The sequence below is a fragment of the Pan troglodytes genome, chromosome 7 (genome assembly GCF_028858775.2).
Source record: "Pan troglodytes isolate AG18354 chromosome 7, NHGRI_mPanTro3-v2.0_pri, whole genome shotgun sequence".
NCBI lineage: Eukaryota > Metazoa > Chordata > Mammalia > Primates > Hominidae > Pan > Pan troglodytes.
The window spans coordinates 96,612,853-96,634,289 of NC_072405.2; the positions used below are offsets into that span (position 1 = coordinate 96,612,853).

The 21,437-nt window shown below is 36.9% G+C and overlaps 1 protein-coding gene across 6 annotated transcripts in view; it reads left to right on the forward strand.

Annotated features, from left to right (window-relative positions):
* WWP1 (WW domain containing E3 ubiquitin protein ligase 1) overlaps positions 1 to 21,437 on the forward strand; it is a 122,775-nt gene that overhangs the window by 14,700 nt on the left and 86,638 nt on the right. For 3 of the 6 annotated variants that reach the window (XM_519843.8, XM_063817239.1, XM_009455599.5), the window contains exons 2-4: positions 9,541 to 9,633; positions 14,311 to 14,401; positions 21,053 to 21,191. In XM_519843.8, the coding sequence (XP_519843.4) occupies positions 14,332 to 14,401; positions 21,053 to 21,191 (209 nt within the window). In that variant the 5' untranslated portion in view covers positions 9,541 to 9,633; positions 14,311 to 14,331. The remainder of the gene's footprint in view (positions 1 to 9,540; positions 9,634 to 14,310; positions 14,402 to 21,052; positions 21,192 to 21,437) is intronic. The other 3 variants (XM_009455598.5, XM_054656861.2, XM_063817240.1) reach the window with 1 other exon arrangement.

Below are 21,437 nucleotides of genomic sequence, written 5' to 3' on the forward strand. Positions count from 1 at the left end.
TGACTGCTATCAGCCAAATACTCTTTTCATTTTGATGATAACTTTAAGGGGAAAAAAATCAGTATGAAAAGTATGATGGTTCATTTAAAAGAGCATCTAGAATAAATAGGCCATTTGGTTTTACTGCTCATATTTACTTAGTTGTTTGGGCATTTGGTTGACACTAAGTATTCTTCAGTAGCAAATATGTATTAAACACTTCCAGTATGCCAAGCTTTGAGGGAGGCAAGCTGGATACAGTGGTGAGGACTTGCCGTGGCATTCTTGGAATTTAGTATTCAGTGAGATAAATAAAGCTGTTTTGATGACAAAAGTTTAATATCAGGGATTCTGGATAAAAGTAGCTATAATTTGTTTTGTGTTAGGCATCATGCAAAGGGATTTAGGTACTGTTTTTTAGTCTCAGCAATTTATTTCAGAATTTTGCTTTGATTTTGCAGGAACAGTGTATATGCACACAAATAAGTATTGGTGGAAGCCCTGACATACCTCCATGGAACGATAGTTTTCCTTGTAAAGTATTAACAATTTGGCTGTTACAGTTCCAGTGGGCTTTCATGGCTTGGTGTTGGTATCCTACCACCATTTGTCACAATGTTTCTGTGGGAAAATTTGTGTTGTATTCCAAGGAGCCATCTTTTCCTTAAACTTTTGGGGTCTAATGTTTGATAGTTTGGGGGTTAGCATATGACTTCTAAAGTGTTTGGAATGTTTAATTAAGGTCGGGGAGTATCCAAGTGTAATAAGCTTCTCTCTTATATTCTTTTGTTTCTTTGAGTATTTAATAAGTCAAACTAGCATTTTAGATCCTTTACTTTTGTATTGGACGTTTTTCTATTGAGCATTTGTTTTGGGCTGTGGAGATGAAATATTGGTGAGGTGAGCATAGACTTGAATCTTAGATTAGGGCAGAGATGGGAGAGGATGTAGGTGGGTATTGTCCCACTTGCATAGTATTTTCTTAATGATATTTTAATGTAAAATTTCAGTTCTATGCTATATAGGTATTTTCTTAACCTAACCACTCTAGCCATCTTTTATTGTTGTCTTAGCGGTTAACATAATAATATGCTGTTTTATTAATTGTGTATCTGTGTATCTTCATTTAATACACATTTATTGAGGGTTTTTTTTTTTTTCCTTTGGAGACAAGGTCTAGCTTTGTCCCCCAGGCTAGAGTGCAGTGGTGCCGTCACAACTCACCACTGCCTCAAGCTCCCCAGGCTCGTGATTGTCCTACCTCAGCCTCTTGACTACAGGAACACACCACCACACCCAGCTATTATTTTTTTTTAATTTCCTTTATTTTGGGTATATATAATTCTATTTTTTTGTAGAGACAAGGTTTTACCATGTTGCCCAGGCTGGTCTCGAACTCCTGGGCTCAATTAATCCACCCACCTTGGCCTCCCAAGGTGCTAGGATTATGGGTATGAGCCACCATGACTGGCCCATTTATTATTTAGTAGGGACCAGACATTGGGCTAGAGGCTGGAATTACAATGAAGCTTGGTAATAAAGACTTTAACAGTGTAACAGGAGAAATAGAGAAAAAAACATGGTTAGAGTGCTCTGAAGACAAATAGCAACTAGTTCAAAATTGGAGAGATGACACCTGAGCGGACAGATTATTAGAAATGAAGGAGAAGAGTAGTGGGAGGAACATGTGGGAAGTCATTGGTATCCAAATCTGTATGAGAATCACCTAGAATGCCCAACACAGTCCCCAGGTGATTCTGCCATGCAGCCAGATTGGGGACAATTGGCAGTGAATTAGAAATATGTGTGAATAGTGAACTTTTTTTCTGGAGAATCATCTTTTTTTCTCTACCTAAATTTTAATGAATGGAGGTAAGAGAGGGAGTGTGTATAAATAATCGATTTGAATGACCAGGACTTGTTTGATAATAGTTGGAGTGTACCCCTTTCTCTTCTGGAACCTGTGCTTTAAACAACTCTAACAGTTTTGTTGTTTCTAACCGTGAACTATTAAAATGAGCTGGAAGAAAAGTCTTGTCTATGGGGATTGGTGCCACTACTCAGCTGTGCCCAAGTTTCTCCTCTGTCTGCCTCAAATTCCTTACCTTAGTCACATACCTGGTAAAACAGGGAATTTTGTCTATTCTCATTGACCATTGTATTCCTAGTGCCCCAAAGAGTGTCTCCTACTTCACCGAGAAAATTGGAGACATTAGGTAACATTTCCTTAACTTCCTTTCCAGACATTTTCAAAGATAAGCATTCTTTTCTCTTCCAAATCTCAGAGTAAGAGCGGTTTTGTCTATACCTGTGTTTAATCTCAGCCAGTTCTGCCTTCTCAGGGATCTTGTGTTAGTGATCATCATCAGTGAATGACTACAGCTTCTGCTTGCCTGTAAATAATACTCTCTTTCATCATTAAAAACAGTCCTCGGCGGGCGCAGTGGCTCACGTCTGTAATCCCAGCACTTTGGGAGGCGGAGGCGGGCGGATCACGAGGTCAGGAGATCGAGACCATCCTGGCTAACAAAGTGAAACCCCGTCTCTACTAAAAATACAAAAAATTAGCCGGGCGTGGTGGCGGGCGCCTGTAGTCCCAGCTACTCGGGAGGCTGAGGCAGGAGAATGGCGTGAACCCGGGAGGTGGAGCTTGCAGTGAGCCGAGATTGCGCCACTGCACTCCAGCCTGGGCAACAGAGTGAGACTCCGTCTCAAAAACAAAAAACAAAAAACAAAAAAAACACAATCTTCTAAATATCTTTTACGCTTATGTTTCTCTTGGGCAACAGACTGAGACTCTGTCTCAAAAAAAAAAAAAAAACAAAAAACAAAACAAAACCAATCCTCTAAACATCTTTTATGCTTATGTTTCTCTTTGATAGTCAAAATCATCTGAAAATAAGTTTCTGGTTGTTTTATTTGCTTCGTAAGCCACAGGCTTCAGGTCCTACCTTTCCGTGAAAATTGCTCTTGCTAAGGGCCTTGTAACTTTCACATTGTTAAGTAAACAATTTGCTCTTTTTACTGCTCTTACCTTGGTGGGGTCGGTCACTGTTTCCTCCTCCATGAAATTCTTCCTTGAAGTTTTCTTTTGGTTTTCCTCACCCCTTTTCATAGTTCCTGCCTGCTGTCCAGACTGTTAGTCCTGGGGTTACCTAGGTTCTGCCCCCTATGCAGTAGGCCTTTCCTGAGTGGGTACCTGTCACAGCATGGCTGGCTTTCAGTTTACTCTCAAGCTTTGCTCATAGGATGCCATGCACACCTTTGCCTCCAGAATATATCTCTTTGCTGTGCTGTGTCTCAGTCAGTAACTATTAATTGGGGGCCTTTCCCCAGCCAGACTCTGGCGTAGGTTCTAGGAATAGAATGGTAAATAAGATAGTCTCTGTCCTCAGGGATCTTATCTTGCAGAGTTGGGGGTATGGATAGAAGTGAGAGGACAAAATATATGAACGTCAGTAATTGAGAATTACTAGGACAGATAAAATAGGGCAAGGTGCTAGAGTTGGCCTATGGTGATCAGGAATTCTTTCTGAAGAGATCATATATAAGTTGAGTTCTAAGACTGAGAAGGCAGCCAAAGGACTATTGATTGGATGGAGCAGTGAATGCAAAGGCTCCTTCGCAGCATTCAGGGTAATTAGGTTGAAGAATGGCAGGAATGGATAAAGAGGAGAAGGAAGAGGTGGGGCAACAGATCACATAGGCATTTATGAGTTTGGATTTATTGTAGTTAAAATGAGAGAACATTGGAAACAGAGTTACCGTCATGTATCCTGCTTTAGAAGGATCACTGTGCTGGGTAGAGGATGGATCTAGGTTGGGAGTGAAGAGTGGGGCAGTGCTGGGTAGTGGCAGAACACTGGGTTTTGTGAGATGGGGACAAGGAAACAACAACAGAAAAAAAGCTGACTGGTTAATGTCAGGTTACTTTTTTTGTAAGGATTAAAGCAGAGGGGAATTCCTTATTATGTTGACTCAGTCAGACTGTTATCTGTTTTCAGGGAAAGCTGGTCTGCTGGTCTGCTTTAACTGTCTGCTTCCTTGAACTTTTAGTTTGATTATGTGGCATTTAGCATGGGTGGCTTCATTTTGTCTTGGTCTGGTCTTTTGGGGCCTAGTGCAGGAGCTTAGTCCAAAAACAATGGCTTCCCATAAGTTTTTTTTAACAAAGGCTACTGAAAGAGGTTAAATTATATGTCTATGGGCCGAGCATGGTGGCTCACTCCTGTAATCCCAGCACTTTGGGAGGCCGAGGTGGGCCGATCACTTGAGGTCAGGAGTTCAAGACCAGCCTGGCCAACATGGTGAAACCCCGTCTCTACGAAAAATACACAAATTAGCTGGGTGTGGGCACCTGTGGCCCCAGCTACTCAGGAGGCTGAGGCAGGAGAATCACTTGAACCTGGGAGGCAGAGGTTGCAGTGAGCCGAGATCGCACCACTGCACTCAGCCTGGGTGACAGAGTGAGACTCCATCTCAAAAAAAAAAAAAAAAAAAGAAATTTGTCTGTGGTCTTGCTGATTTTATTTATTAGGTATTTATTCTGTGCCAGGAAGTATTTTTAGTGCTTTGTCACTAAAATGACAAAAGTGTAGTGTACGTGAAACACATTTTCCTTGAAAGGGTGGTTAGTTAGTTTTGCTTTGGGTATGTAATTGTAACTTTTCTCATTAATTGGGACAAGAACCCTGATAAGAAGAGCACATTAAATTGCTCTGATCATATTTTCTGGTGTGACTGAAGCCTTGCTGTGATGCAGGGCTATTCAGAAGGCAAGGACATAGATGGAATTTAAAGTACTCAAAAATGTACTTGATTAGAATTAATGAGAATGAAAAGAGAATTGAGTTAAATAGTTTCACTAGCTATTGGACTTGAATTTCTGTAAATAAAGTGAATTTTATGTGTTGGTTGCTTTGAGGGAGAGAAATAAATTTGTATTCATTATGTAACATAGTTTAGAGTAGATGGGTCATAGAATAATTTTGAGAACAAGGCTTTCATATAGCTTAGAAATGGTTAAAATTGGCATTAAAAAGGGAATCTACAGAAAAATCAAGATTTGGTGCTTCAAACTCAAAACTGTGATATGTATGGTGCATTTTAATGTAAGAATATGTTTTGCTTACATTATACATGTTAATGAGAGGTAAATTTTGAGGTAATGTACTGTAAAGCAGAAGAGTTTTCTGTGTAATTGTTTGAGAGGAATAAATCTTTAAAAATAAAAAATATTTCAGTGCTTTGGGAGTCTGGGGTGGGAGGCTCACTTGAGCTAAGGAGTTCTGGACCAGCCTGGGTAACATAGACCCCATCTCTACAAAAAACAAACAAACAAATTAACCAGGCATTGTGGTGCGTGCCTGTAGTGTCAACTACTTGAGAGGCTCAGGCAGGAGGATAGCATGAGCCCAATAGTTAGACCCTACAGTGAGCCATGATTATGCCACTGCACTCTATCCTGGGCGACAAAAGTGAGACCCTGCCTCCAAAGAAAGAAAGAAAGAAAGAAAGAAAATAAAGTAAAATTAAAAATACAATTGAATAGAAACTCACTTTCTATAAGAAAATGAAGTGGCTGAAAAATAGGAAGAGAGTGCATTTATGATAGGGGAGATGTGAGATATATCTGAAAAAGAAAAGTCAAGAAACAAGGACTAGATTTATGTTACTGGAAAAGAAGATGTAAAAATTAGAGAGTAAGAGAAAACAGAACCAAAAGGCTCAGAAAAAAATTTATGTATTAACGTTAATTAAAAATTAATGTATTAACTCCCTCTGGTTGAAAATCTGAAATTGTGTGATAACGAATAGTAAGAATTGGGTATTCATACTAACTTAGGAAATTGGGCCTTTTGAAGAAAAATACATTTTTCTCATAGAAATACTTCCTAAAGGGCCATATATTGTGCACTGAAAGGAACTTTGAAATTGACTAAAAATACAGAAAGATGGAGGGAAGATAGTCGAAGTTATTAGATTCTGTGGTTAGATAGGCATTTTTAGGTTAAAATAAACACCCAAATTAAAGTCAGAGGCTAAAAGGTACCTGTAGATTCCATGTTTATTTGTTGTTTGTCTGGTAGATACTGCAAGTACTCTTCAAATCACTGGAATGGTACAGCTCAGAAGTGCTATTCTGTTTTACTCTGCAGCACACTTGTAAGTTATCAGGAGAGGGGCATTCTTGTGTTTTGAGTATAAATGGATCAATCAGTGATATAGGGAGAGGTCAAGTGTGGACAAGAAAGCTTTAATTTTTTGGCTGGTCACAGTGGTTGATGCCTGTAATCCCAGCACTTTGGGAGGCCCAGGTGGGAGGATCACTTGAGGCCAGAGGTTAAAGACTAGCCTGGGCAAATAGTGAGACCCTGTCTCTATTTATATATAAAAAGCTTTAAAAGAAATCACATAGCTTCTTTCCCAAATAGTTAGATGTATACATTGAGAACACCAAGTTTATTTGAAGGGAGAGAGAAAGGCACAATAAAGACAGAACCTGGGAAGAAAAGCCCAATGGGAGATAGAAGTGAAAAGTGATATTAACGTGGCACTGGTAAAATTGGAAACAATTGTACTTAGCCTGTTTTCTTGACATAACGTATGTGAAAATTTGAAACTATGAAGTGCTATGCAAATGTAAAGTATTAATGACATTGCCAGTAGGTCCCCTACAGTGAAGGGGTGCCGGAGAGTGCTGGAGAGACTGTAGTTCCTGAGTTAAGCAGACCAATTCTAAGGGAAGAGTGCAGTGGTAGAGATTACTAGTGGGAGATTGTGGGAAGAATAGGACTCTTCAAGTCCAGGATGGGGTCATATGAGCTAGTGAATGGAACAGAGATCAGCAAGATACAGGAAGGGTGAGTTGTTGGCATAGATGCAGAGGCTGTGATGGCTTGGGGTATGATGGCATGGGGATGATGGGTGATGGCATGGGCCGGGGAAGAACAGTAGCACTAGTTGGAAATGCCTTTGATTAGGGAGATCAGTGGTGATGATATGGACAGAGAGTCTGTTAAAAGTAAATGATTCGGAGGGCTAAAAGACCCTGGGTATTGAGAAAGCCTCTTACTCTTCCCTCTTACCTTCTCCTGACATGTAGTTCCAGTGATATGATTTTGAGCCTTAGTGATGAGTAGTTCCTATCAAATTGGTTTTTCCTTTCTGAATTTGCAGGTAACATGGAAATGAAAAATCTAACAGAATTATATTTTTATAACAGGATTCCACTAGAAAAGTTTCTTTGAGATACATCAAGAGAGCTGTCTAGGCAGTTAGAGCCATTACACTGTTCACTAGGATTATCAAAAATCCCAGTTTGGCCAGAACTGAGAGGTTTCCCAGGATGCAAGTTTAAAACCTGATGCTCCTGAGCAAACTGGGATGAGTTGGTCACCCTCCTGTTTACTCTTTCATTTTATAAATTCATTGAAATGACCAACAGTATTTCTATGTAGAAGTAATATTACTATATTCGTATATATAATTTAATTTAAAATTAAATCCTCTATTTTGTAGTTTACATTTTAATGAAATATTTATTTTATGCTTTGGAGTTGCTGAATCTTAGCTCTATTGAGGGGGGAGACTGCATGGTTCATCCATTTTTATCTTTGCCACATTCATTGAGTTTTAAATTTGGTGCTTGATAAAATAGCTTTGCCTAAGTGCAGGCTTTCTAACCTTTTAGGTTCCACATTTATTGAACTAAACTGCTCTATTACATATCATCCTATCTTGTTACTGAGTTTTTTTCTTGTGTATTAGTGTTGTCTTCAAAATTAGACTCAGTATTGAAGCCAGGACTTTGTCTTCTACCATTTCTGTATCCTTGCCATACCCACTTTATAAACTAGGCAGCCAATAAGTATGTTTGTTAACTGATCCAGGCACATAGATATGTGACAGCATTTATTTGACTTTTCAAAGTCTTAACACTGCAGAGTGTGCAGAATGAATCAGATCTATTCTAATTGGATTTCTTTCTTTCTTTCTCTTTCTTGCTTTCTTTCTCTTTCTTTCTTTCTTTCACAATTTTGCCTCTGACTTAAGAAAGACATTTTGAAGTAAGCAGGCAATTAAGATATGCCTTCTAAATGAGGATTTGATAGATCTATAACCTAAGAGTACTGGAAATGTCGTTTATTATCTACATTCATGACTTTTTTCTGTTCTTTGCAGTTGAATAATAGTGAACCTTTATACAATTCTGTGGGATTTTCAAAGGGTTGGACTAACATAATCAGCTTAGATATTACTGACCATACCCTCTGAGCATAGATTATGACCTAAAACTCAGACTTTGTTTTTTCTTTTGCCAACCCTGCTTTCTAAATTGCTGAACCTAAATTGATCATATAGTTTTTCTGTCTTCTCATATCCTGGGGACCAAGGACAACTTGATAAAAGTCATACCACTATGCAGATTGTTGTCCCTGAGGGCTTGTGATAAGCACAGTATTAATACGGCTCAGCAAAAGTTGATCAGCACTCTCTCATTCTGTTCAACATTTATTCCAAAATATCTCCACTGTGAACAAGCCCATTGTCTTCCATGGAAGTTAATACCACTTACATAAACCGTGACTCCCAAATGTTTCTTCTCCATGGACCTGTTTCCTCAACTGCATGCTTCTCTAACTAGCTGTCTGTTACACCTGGTTGTTAGCAATTTTCTTTTGAACTGCATATCCAAATGAAACTTGTATATTTAACCTCCTTCTCCCACAATAAAAACAATAAGTCATCTTTATTGAGTCTTTACTTCATGTCATATACTCTAAGTGCTAAGTGTTTTACATGTATTATCTCATTTAATTCACATTGTAACATGAGATAGATGACTTTGTTTTTCCTATTCTACTGCTACAGGAAATGAGCCATGGAAAAGTTAACTTGGTCATACAGCTCTTAAGTGGCAGAACTGGAAATGAAATTCAAATAATCTTACTCTTCTCTCTATCCTGGTTAGGGAACCATCATCCACTCAGACAATGAAGTGGGAAATTTTAGTTTTTCAGATTCTTGTTTTTTTGTAACCCTCAGCCATCCTATAGTCATCTGATCAAAGACCTTATATGTATCCTGAGTTTTTTCTTTCATGGTGCCAATGCTCTAGTTCAGTTAAGCTCACTATCTTAAATCTAACCCTCACAGCTTCCAAAGTTATTTTTCCAAAATGCAATTCTCATCACTGAAACCATCAGGATAAACTTTAAAGTACTATGCATGGTATATTTTAAATACAATATAAACTATTCCATAGGATCCTATGCAGTTTAGACCCTCTCTGTTTGCCTGATCACATTACACTGTCCTTATGTTCCATTGTCCACTATGCAAGCAGTTCTCTGGATGTGGCGTTCTTTCTGTAATTCTCTCTTGAAGAATTACACACTTCAAGACGCAGTTCTCTCAGAGGTTATCTTCTCTGTGATCCCTTTCTTGATCCCTGAAGGCTGGATTATCTACTTTCTCTTGTGTGCCCCAGATGTAGTACTTTACCTTTTGCATCTATTTTAGGAATTATCACACTGAAAGCTATTTATTTGTTTACAGGGTTGTCTCCTCACAGACTATGAGCTCCTTGAAAGAGGGAATCGTGTCTTACTCATCTTTGTATCCCCAGTGTCTAGCAGTTCCTGATACATAGTAAGTGGTTAACAATTTTTTTAAAACTAAGACTATAATTAATAGTCAGACTTCATACATTTTGATAGTTAATTATGTAGACCTAGTAATACGTTGTCATAAAAAATACGGCTATAGACTTCTAATACTCCTGAGGCTCAGTTTTCTCATCTCTAAGATAGACAGAGTGCCTCCCTCCTCACACAGTGTTACTGTAATGCTCAGATGGGAGAATATATGACAGTACCTTATCTTTTAAGTGTCATACAACTTTATTAAATGAAGTGTGGAGAATAACTGTTGAAATTGATAATTTTATTTGCTGTATCTCTTCACTTTTAAGGCAAGATGGTATCATTTTTTAACTATCTTTCATGGTTTTAGTTTAAATTTGCAGTTACTGCTTACCAGAACATGTGCTCTTGAGTCTGGGGATTGGGTGATATGAAAGGGTTTATATAGAATAAAGAGAAAAATAGATTGGGGGTGGGGATCAGGGTACAGAGAAAGTTTCATGTAGTAAATTGAATAGTTTTTTACCTGGTTGGCACTGTTCCCCAGTTTGCACAGTATTGTAAACTTTTAAGATTCTTCTCAAATAAGTAATCTATGCCTCTTGCCTTTATTCTCAGTAGTTATCTTTCTGTTTAATTCCCTAATAAGGTTCTTTGATTTTTGTTTAATCTACCTCCATATGAATCAATATCTTCACCTATCCTTAAATCCCTCATTTACTGCCTAGAGGAAGTGTCTTTTTCTTGGAAGACTAAATGCTGTCTGTGAAAGTATCTGTCCTTCTTTTGCATCACAGGCCCCAGTAATTACACTTGATGAGTTAGTGATTTATACTTTACTGTATCTACTTCTGTGCCTTCCATACATTCTTTAAATTAAAAAAAAATCCCATGTAATTTGAGTGTACCAGATAATATGTAACATATGCAAGTCAATAATAAAAAACATTTGTGAACCAACTGCTCAGCTGAAGAACTAGATCAATCCCAATATGGTTAAAGAGCTGTGAAAACCTCTCTGATTCCATATTCTTACCTTTTCCCAGCCCCTAAAGTAAGTGCTATCCTGAACTTGTTTCCATCTTTTCTTTTTAAAATACCACGAATGTGATTGTTTGATTTGAGTTTCATAATCATGTTTGTAGGCTTTTTAAAGCTTGCACATATGGTATTTTATTATAGAAGAAAATCTAATTTACAAATCTTTATACATTTCAAGGAAAACATTTAAACATCATAAAAGATGTTTGAGCAGACATAAAAATAGACAGAAATATCTCAGTAGGCAAATTCAAATTTATAACCAGAAAATAATTGTGGAGACTTATTTTTGGACTCTGTAGTTATTGCTGTATCATAGACAAATAAACATTTCTGTACACTAGTTTCTTTATTGTGTGCAGAAATGTTTCCATAAGATTCATAGAGTACTCCTTGGAAGACTGACAGCTTGTTATTTGTTGGCTGTTTGGACCTTAGCAGTTCTTTACTGGGCTTCTGTAATTGTTCGTTGGACAAACTCTTGAGGCTCAGGATCCACAGTACCCCACATTTCTGGATTTCTTTTTCAATCATGGAATCATGGTGTTTTCAAAGGAAATGAATAAGAAAAGATGAGGTCATGATAACCATCAAAATAATTCATTTCTTCTTTGTCATAAGGAGTTGGAAGAATTTCTTCATGACTTCAGTGTAGAATGTTAAATCTTGGAGACAGAACTGAGAGGAAGGTGTTAATGCTCAGAACTCATCTGTCTTTTTTCTTTTCTACTTACCTGTTCTTTTTCTTAGATATATTCATGGTATTGCTTATAGCTATATTCATTCTTTTTTTTTTTTTTTTTTTTTTTTTTGAGACAGAGTCTTTCTCTGTCGCCCAGGCTGGAGTGCAGTGGCAAGATCTCAGCTCACTGCAACCTCTGCCTCCCGGGTTTAAGTAATTCTCCTGCCTCAGCCTCCTGAGTAGCTGGGATTACAGGCACCTGCCACCTCACCTGGCTAATTTTTGTATTTTTTTTTTTTTTTTTTTTTGGTAGAGGCGAGGCTTCACCATGTTGGCCAGGCTGTTCTTGAACTTGACCTCAAGTGATCCACCTTGGGATCCACCTTTGGGAGGCATCTCAGCCTCCCAAAGCACTGGAATTACAGCCATGAGCCACCGCCCATACCTGTAGTTCATTCATTCTCACTACTATATAATGCTCCATTGTATGAGTTAGGCTAATTTATGTAACCATTTTTCTACCAATGGACATTTGAGTATTTTTCACTTTTTTTGTTATTATGAAGAATGCTTATACTTGGTACACAGGTACAAAAAATTTTATAAAATTCAAAATTACTCATTGAAGGGCATACAAATGTTTAGCTTTAAATGATAATGCCAAATTATTTTCCAACAGGATTTTGCCATCTGAAACGCCTGCCAGCGGTGTATAAGAGCCACCACTGTTGCATGTTTTTTGCCATTATTTGGCACTATCAACATTCCTAGTTTTTACCATTCTAATGAATTTAAAAATGACATCTGTGTGGTTTGTATTTCTCTGATGGGCAGTGAGATTCGACATTGTTTCATGTTTGTTGGCCTTAGAAATCTCCTTTTCTGTATAATTACAGTTAAGCCTTTTGCCTGTTTGCCTAATGTGTTATGTTTTTCTTATTTGTAAGTATTCTTATATATGTAGTTTATAAATACTAATCTTTAATTAGTTTTTTGTTTCGCAAATTTATTCCAGTTTCTGGCATATCTTTTCATTTTCTTTATGATGTCCTGATAAACAGAAGTCTCAGTTTCCGTGTAGTCAAAATATTCACCCTTTTTTTCTTTTTTTGAATCAGGGTCTTGCTCTGTTGCCCAGGCTGGAGTGTAGTGGCATGACCTCAGCTCACTGCAGCCTCCACCTCCCAGATTCAAGCAATTCTCCCTCCCTCAGCGTCCTGAGTAGCTGAGACTGCAGGCGCCCACCACCACGCCTGGCTAATTTTTGTATTTTTTTAGTAGAGACAGGTTTTCGCCGTGTTGGCCAGGCGGGTCTTGAACTCCTGACCTCAGGTGATCCACCCGCCTTGGCCTGCCAAAGTGCTGGGATTACAGGAGTGAATATTCACACTTTTCTTATTTGGTTAGTATGCCCCTGTCTCTTAAGAAATCCTTACATCCTGAGAGGACACAAAACAATAGTTTTCTGCTGTAATTTATTCTAAAAGTTCTACTGTTTCCCTTTCATATTTATGTCATTGGTCCATCTTGAATTGGTTTTATATATGATGTGCAGTAGGGGTCCAGTTTCATTTTTTTTCCATATGGATAATTCCAGGTTTATTTAAGTGTCCCTCTTTTCTCATGGATCTGCATTGCTACATCTCTTACCTGGGTTTGTCCTTATATGCATTGGTCTGTTTTAGGGCTTCCTATTTTGTTTCATTTTTTCCCCCTTCGTTAGTCTTATCAGACATTTATCTTAGTGTTTTCTAAGAAGTAGCTCTGACTTTGTTGATCCTTTCTGTTACCTTCTTTCTACTTCATTAGTTTCTGCTCTTTATTAACTCCTTTCTTTGGGTTTGTTCTATTTTTCTCTTTCAGACTTACCAGATGACCTACTAACACATCAGTTTTTCAACCTTTCCTTTCCTAGTATGTCTTTAAGGCTATAAATTTGCCTCTAAGTATAACTTTTCCCACACATTTTTATATGTGGTATTTTTGTTTTTCAGTTCTTAGTTTTTTTTTTTTTTTGTAATTTCCAACATGGTTTCTTTTGATTCACTAAATATTTAGAAGTGTTTTTAAATTCTATTTATAGTTTTCAGATTTATCTTTTGTTACTGATTTTTAACTTAATTGTATTACGGACAGAAACTTAGAACATTTTTTGAAATTTAGTGAGATTTTCATTATATCTCAGTGTATTTTTTTTGTTTGTCACTCATGTCTCATGAATACCTGAGAAAAATTTTTATTTTCTAATAGTTGGTTATGAGGTTCTGTTGATGTTATTAAATCCTGCTTGTTCATTATTATTTTTTTTTGTCTGCTTGACTTATGATTAATTGGGATGTATTGAAATCACCCACAAGAATGGCCAATTTGTCAATTTCTTCCTGTAGTTTTTACTGTATTTTGAGGCTTCCCACCCCATGTAGACTGTGAATTTTATTTTGTCTTGTCTGGATAGAGATTTTTGTTGTTGTTGAGACAGAGTCTTGCTCTGTTGCCCAGACTGGTGGCTTGTTTTCATATAAATTTGATTTTTAAGATTATAGACTCAGACTTGGTTGCTCTTCGTCTTAGGTACTCCCAATGGCTTAAATTGGGGTACTTTCCTAAAACATATGTATATGCATCTGCCATATGTTAGGAGTTTCTACTGACTTGGGCCCTTTGCTTGGTATGGGAATCTCACTCCTTCCCCTTGTAGCAGGCCCAGTGCTTTGTCTGTTCCTGTAGCAGGCATATCCAGGGCAACATTCTAATGTTTATTTTTATTTTTGCTTACTACTCACCATTTTTTCTGTTATTTCAACTAACTTTAGGGTTTTCTTTTAATGGGATGGTAATAGGCTTGATAATTTTCATGTACTTTTTGAGAACTTCTTAGTTGATTTAAACAAGTAGTTTTAATATCTTGAAAATTACAAACTCTTATCTAACACATGAATAAATTCCCCTTTTTTAAAATAGGTTTTAGCTGAATTTTGGGACATGGCCACTGCTTCACCAAGGTCTGATACTAGTAATAACCACAGTGGAAGGTTGCAGTTACAGGTAACTGGTAAGTTATTTTTATATTTAATATGGTGATTCCCTGATGAACTTTTCTTTTGAATACCTAATTCAGCAGACTTATTCCAGAAGTAGAATTTCTTTTAGATTCATACTATGGCATATTTGTTGCAACAAGCCTCAAAGGTAGATGCCCTCCAAAACTATATTATTTATTCGGTAAATATTTATTGAACCTATGCTGGATGAAGAGAAGATATAGCCTCTGTAATGGTGGGAGAATTTGGGCTTTTGAATAAGTATCATTGCATTGGCCCTTAAATGATTAATAGGAAGGAGCAGGATGCCAAAGGCCTTCTTACATACATTTAGCCATTTGTTCAATCATTGGGCAAATATTTAAGTGGGTAAGTGGGATTACACAGTACTGTAATTCCCATGGTACTCATTACTATGAGGTTAGTTATTTCTAGGAGGTTTCAGTTAACAGAGCTAGGAAGTGTTTCTTGTAGAAAGCAAAAAATAAAAAAATATTTTAACATCCTGAGTTCATGCTGATATTTCCAATTCATAATAATAACTGTAGTCTATAAGTACCATTTTCTACTAAAAGGAAACAAAATTTAAATTAATTTGACTTTATATTCATATCTTTTTTTTTCTTTTGAGATAGGGTCTCACTTTCTCTCCCTGGCTGGAGTACGGTGGCGCAAACATACCTCCTTGTAGCCTCAAACTACTGGGCTGAAGTGATCCTCATGCTTCAGCCTCCCAAGTAGTTGGGACTGCAGATGTTCAACACCTTGCCTGGCTAATTAAAAAAAAAATTTTTTTAGAGACAGGGTCTCACTATGTTGCCCATGCTGGTCTTGAACTCTTTGTTTCAAGCAATCCTTTTGCACCACCCTCCCAAATTGAGCCACTGTGCCTGGCCTGTAACTCTCTCCTCTTAATCAAAAAATCTCCATTCAAAATGACATTATCATAATATCTGTTTTTATCCTACTACACCAGTTCAAAATAACATGAAAATTACCAAAAACAGAGGGAGAAGGAGGTGAAAAAAAGGCGAAAAAAAGGTGATTTAAAAAATTACCAAAAACAATAGGTCCACTCATTGCAGTTTAAGATTTCTTTGTGTGTTTTCCCCCTTTAGGACGTATAATCAAAATACCATGTTTTAATGTACTTTAGTAATTCTCTATTTGGTTATATCACCAAATTGATAATTTAGTTAAGTTCATCGTTTTCAGTTTTTTTTTAAATTTTGTTTTATAACCTTGTAAGACATTTACATAGTCCCAGAGTCAAAACCAAGGTACATTTAGAGAGGTCTGGCTACTTCGTCCCATTTTCCCACTTCTCTCCCTTGCCCTGTAGGTTCACATTTTTATTAGTTTTGCTTTATCCTTCTGTTGCTTCTTTTTGAAAATATAAGCAGATACATGTGCAGTATACGTATCTCATCTCTCCTCTTAATCCCCTAATTCTTGCATACTTTTCTGTGCTTTGCTTTTTTTAACTTTACAGTATTATTCTGGAGTTTGTTTCATAACAGAATATTCTTTTTCATCATTGCGCCATATCCTGTTGAATAGATGTAAAAAAGCTAACTAGTCTCCTATTGCTGGACATTGGCGTTCCACTGTTTGCTATTACCAATAGTGCTGCAACAAATAACTTCATACAAAAGTCGTTTCTTATGTCTGCTCATGTATCAATAGGATAGGATCCTAGAATGAGATTGCTGGGTCAAAGGGTAGACACATGTAATTTTGCCAGGTATTGCCAAGTTCCTCTCCATGGGGTCTGCACCATTTTGTGTCTACACCAGCTATACATGACAGTGCCTGTTTTCCCAAAGCCTAACCAAAATCTATTGTCAAGCTTTGGGATTGTTCATAATTAGATACTGAAGTGGTATCTTAGTGTTATTTAAAATACCATTTCTCTCACTGTAAGTAAGGTTGAACTATAAGGGATATTTAGATTTTGGTTTCTGTGAATAATGGGCATCTATTTTTGAAACAGTTCTGATGAAGCTGATAGGTACTCCACTGAAGAACCACTTACATAATTCCTTCTACTTTTGCTCTGTATAAGAAGCTTAGAGCCCTATTTTCACCACATTTTCAGTTTATTGTAACTTGCATAGGACCAATGGACAGTACACCTGAGGTGTAACTTTCAAATGATCTTCCTTGACCTATGTGTAAGAGTTCTTAGGTAAAGTAAGAAAAAACTAGGCCGGGCGCGGTGGCTCATGTCTGTAATCCCAGCACTTTGGGAGGCCGAGGCAGGTGGATCACGTGAGGCCAGGAGTTTGTGACTGGCCTGGCCAACATGGTGAAACCCCATCTCTACTAAAAATACAAAAATTAGCCGGGCATAGTGGCACATGCCTGTAATCCCAGCTACTTGGGAGGCTTAGGCATGAGAATCACTTGAACACTGGAGGTGGAGGTTGCAGTGAGCTGAGATGGTGTCACTGCATTCCAGCCTGGGGGATAAAGTGAGGCTCTGTCTCAAAAAAAAAAAAAAAAAAGAAAGAAAGAAAAAGAAAAGAAAAAGAAAAACCTGATCTGGCTAATTTGAGGTGAAAAAGAACATACTGAAAGACTATCAGGTGACTCAAATCTGGAGAACCAGTTGGAAAATAGATGTGGACCAAGGCAGTCTAAGTAGCCAAAACAATGCCATGACAGTATTTATCATTTTGAGCGTCAGTTGCTGCTCTCCTTTGAAATACAGTGATCCTTTTGGGAAAGAATGATCATGGACTGTGCTAAATGGCACCAGGTTTTAGTGCCTTCTTTTCTTCTTGTCTTTGTCTTCCGTTTTGTTGATCTAATTTTTAAAATAAAAGTCACCTTAAAATTACCAGTCTTACTGATCTCACAATAACTTCTGCAATAAAGATTACTACTCCTGATTTGTCAGTGAGGACACTGAGAATCAGAGGGATTAAGTGCCTTGGGTTAATAATGAGAAACCAACTGAGGTCTTAGGACTCCAAGTTGTTGCTCCTTTTATTAGATTACAAAGACCTCTGTATTGATTTTTTCTTTTTTTTGAAATGGAGTCTTGCTCTGTTGCCCAGGCTGGAGTGCAGTGGCGTGATCTTGGCTCACTGCAACCTCCCCCTCCTGGGTTCAAGTGATTCTCCTGCATCAGCCTCCCAAATAGCTGGGATTACAGGTGCATGCCAGCATTCCTGTCTAATTTTTTTTTTTTTTTTTTTTTGTATTTTCAGTAGAGACGGGGTTTCACCGTGTTGGCCAGGCTGGTCTCGAACTCCTGACCACAGGTGATCCGCCTGCCTCGGCCTCCCAGAGTGCTGGGATTACAGGCTGAGCCACCACGCCCAGGCTTTTCTTTTCTTTTTAAAAACAGTAAGTACTCAGATTAAGGCCCCTCTAATATTGCAGTCTGGCTGTTTATTGTCTGTAAACCGAGGTTCTCTGCCCTAAGCCAAAATTTTTTTTTTTTTTTTTAGCATATTTACTCTTATCCTCATTTCTGTTCTTAACCCTTATCTGATTGGCAGCAACATATAAGAATAAGAGCATTGATCATGGAACACGGAAAAACTGATGGAAAAAATCAAACAGAAAACTACCTATTGTCATATAGTAATATACTGTAATGTACCAGGTACTCAAGGATAGTATCATATAGAAGTGTATTATCTTCGATATTTTAGATTTTAGACTTTCAACAGGAAACTGTCAGAAGCATAGAGTATGCAAGATGTATAAAGGATGAGATTGAAGAAAAAATGGGCTGTTGTATTCATGTTTATAATTTTTTTTTAGCTATTGCGTCTTCTAAAGCATTTTCACTTTTTAAAGTAAAAATGTCAAATCATATACCACTTATTTTTGTATGAGTGGTGTGAATTATAGACTTCATTCTTTTCAAATGTTTCAAAATTTATGGTCTCATCTATCTTCCCATTGATTTGAAATGCCACTGTTATGCATTAGTATCTTGCTTTTCTCTTTACTTCTCTTTTACATCACTGTCAAACCATTTTAATTATTTTCACTTTATGGTACTTTTTAAAAAAATATTTTGAGAAATTTCCTTTTATTACTTTGCATTTTAAAATACACGTTTACTGTTCTTGATTTTTCTTTGGCTTTTATTTGAATATTTAAGTCTCCCTTCCTTTTCCTCTGCCCCCACCAAAAACACTCAAAACCAATCAGTTGGTGTTTTTATTTTAAAATAATGTATTAAATTGGAGCTAACTGAAATATTTCAATGTTAAACTTTTCAAATCTAGGAATATATCATATCATTTTTTTTAAGCCTTTGTTTCCATTGGTAAAGTTTTATAGTTCTCTTCATGTGACTCTTACTTATTTCTTAAGTTTATTACTAGATTTTTTGAAGGGATGTTATTGTGAGTGGGATTTTTGAGTTAACTCTCCCTACCCTCTCACACGTGACTCATTTTCTGATAGTTTAAAAATACTTATATAACCTTAGAGTGGAGGACATTCTGTGTATAACACCAAAGGAAACTCATTAAATGAGAAAAAAAATCTATATATTCTACTAACTAGAACAACTTTTTGAATTAATAAGGTTGTCTTCTAGTTATTTAAAATCACATAATTTATATGTACATTTTGCTAGCATATTTATAAATTCCTCATGAGATTAAAGATTATTATCTTTGAAAAATCTCTTTTCTTACCTTACCCTCCAGTACTGTTGAGTATTTTGCCAAGTAAGGGTATTCAGTGGACGTATTTTGGATGGATCTGTAATGAACTCAGAGAAGAGTTAATACTATATAGTCAGTAATAATAGAGTAACAGCTACCATTGTTGGATGCCAGACATTCATTGATGGTGATAGTGCCTTGCATGCCTTCACTCACCAATCCTAAGAATCAGGTACTGCTGTTCTTCTGATTTTTCAAGTAAGGGATGGAGAAATTAATTGACTTACTGTGGTCAGGCTTTTAGTAAGTGGCACATTTGAAAAATGAACCCAGATATGTCTATCCCTCTGCTTTTAACGCCATCATATACTGACTTTTCCTTCTTCCACTCTTCTGCTATATGGATAAGACTTACATATACTGAGGAAATATATGAGCAATTTTATTCAAAGAATCTTGGGAAGTTTCTTGGGAGAGAGCAAGTCTGGGCCTTCTATATTAGTCCAGTGGCGCTGAACTTAGAGCAGTTTGGAACGATGAAGGATGGAAATGAGTTTTGCTAAGACCCTGGTAGTAGCAGTTCAGACATAACATTGAACACTCTTTAATTGCTATGTTGCCGGTACTTAAATATAGTATTTGCTTGGAATCTTGCATTTATCACATTGTATTTCAGTGATTTATTTGTGTGACTATTTAGATTATTATTCTCTCAATAGAATGGAAGCTTACATAGCTTTGGTTGTTTTTATATCCTTAACATCCGGTGTGTATGACATGAAAGAGGCTTTTCCCTTCCTCATCTCTGATCTAGGGTGTTCACAGGTAATTGATTATAGAGGTGATCTTGATAAGTTGTTCTTACTGCCTGGTCATCAGTATTTTGCCCAGAAAGTAGATAGTCCCTGATTTCTTCATATCTCAGGTATATTAGATGTTCACTTTCTGGAAGGGGTTATGATTAACTTTTATAATGACATTTTGATTTTTAAGCTTTTATTTGAAAATGCAAATACTACTTCTTTTCGAAGCTAACTTTCCAGATAAAACATTAAAGCATTTTTTTTTAAGTGCCACAGTTATGTAATTTCAGAAAGACAAGTTAATAGTACCTGGCAGGGATGTTAATGGGCATGTTGAATCTGAAGACACTTTTCCCTTGATCTTCAATGCAGTTGTTGGTGAGAATGTGGAGAAATCAGTGTATATTGTTGATAGGAATATAAAATGGTGCAGCCACTTTGGAAAATAGCCTGGCAGTTACTCAACAGAGGGTTATCACATGAGCCAGGAGTTCTACTCCAAAGTATATGCCCAAGAGAAATGAAAACATACGTCCACAAAAAAGCCTGCGCACAAATGTTCATAACAGCTTTATGCACAATAGCCACAAAGTGGAAGCAGTTCATATATTTATCAGTTAATAGATAAAATGTCATATACCCATATAATAGAATGGTATTTGGCAAGAAAAGGAGTGGAGTACTGGTGCATGTTACAATATGGATGAACCTCAAAAATGTAATGCTGAGTGAAAGAAGCCAGTCACAAAAAAACCCCACATTATATGATTCCATCTATATGAAATGTCCAGAATAGGCAAATTTAAAGAGACAGAGAGTAGGTTAGTGGCTGCCTAGGGATGGGGGTGGGGAGAGGGTTGATTGGGAGGAGAAAGAAGGGGGTGACTGCTTAATGGTATGGAGTTTATTTTTATGGTAACAAAACTGTTTTAAAATTGATTGTGGTGATGGTTGTGCCACTCTGAATATAGTGAAACCATTGAATTGTACAGTTTAAGTGGGTGAATTATATGATATGTGAATGATAGCTCGATAAAACTGTTACAGAAACATTCAAATGGCTCTCAGGCATTATCAGTAGCCCTTTTGTATTGTTTCTTCATTCTGCCAACGAGAAGAGTTCTAGTTGCACAAGAAGCACAATTCCATTCTTATTGATTGATTAGTGTGCAGTACTACTTTTTGGCAACACATACTCACTAGTGAATTATTTGTCTGTTAGTTTCTAGTGCCAAACTTAAAAGAAAAAAGAACTGGTTCGGAACAGCAATATATACAGAAGTAGTTGTAGATGGAGAAATTACGAAAACAGCAAAATCCAGTAGTTCTTCTAATCCAAAATGGGATGAACAGCTAACTGTGTAAGTACCTTGTGTAAAGGACGGAAAATCTTCACAAGAAAGTGTATTTTTTGGAATATGTTTTTTGTTTTGTAAAATGACTTCAAAGTAATGAGTGATTTTTTTTAAAGTGTGGATCGACAATTTAAAGTATGGAGAAATTTTTGGTTAAATTTTTTTTTTTAAGGGGAGGATGCATAATAATGCTTGCTTTTGCTTTATAAACCAAATTATTTCCATATAGACATTGTCTCTGACTGTTTTGGT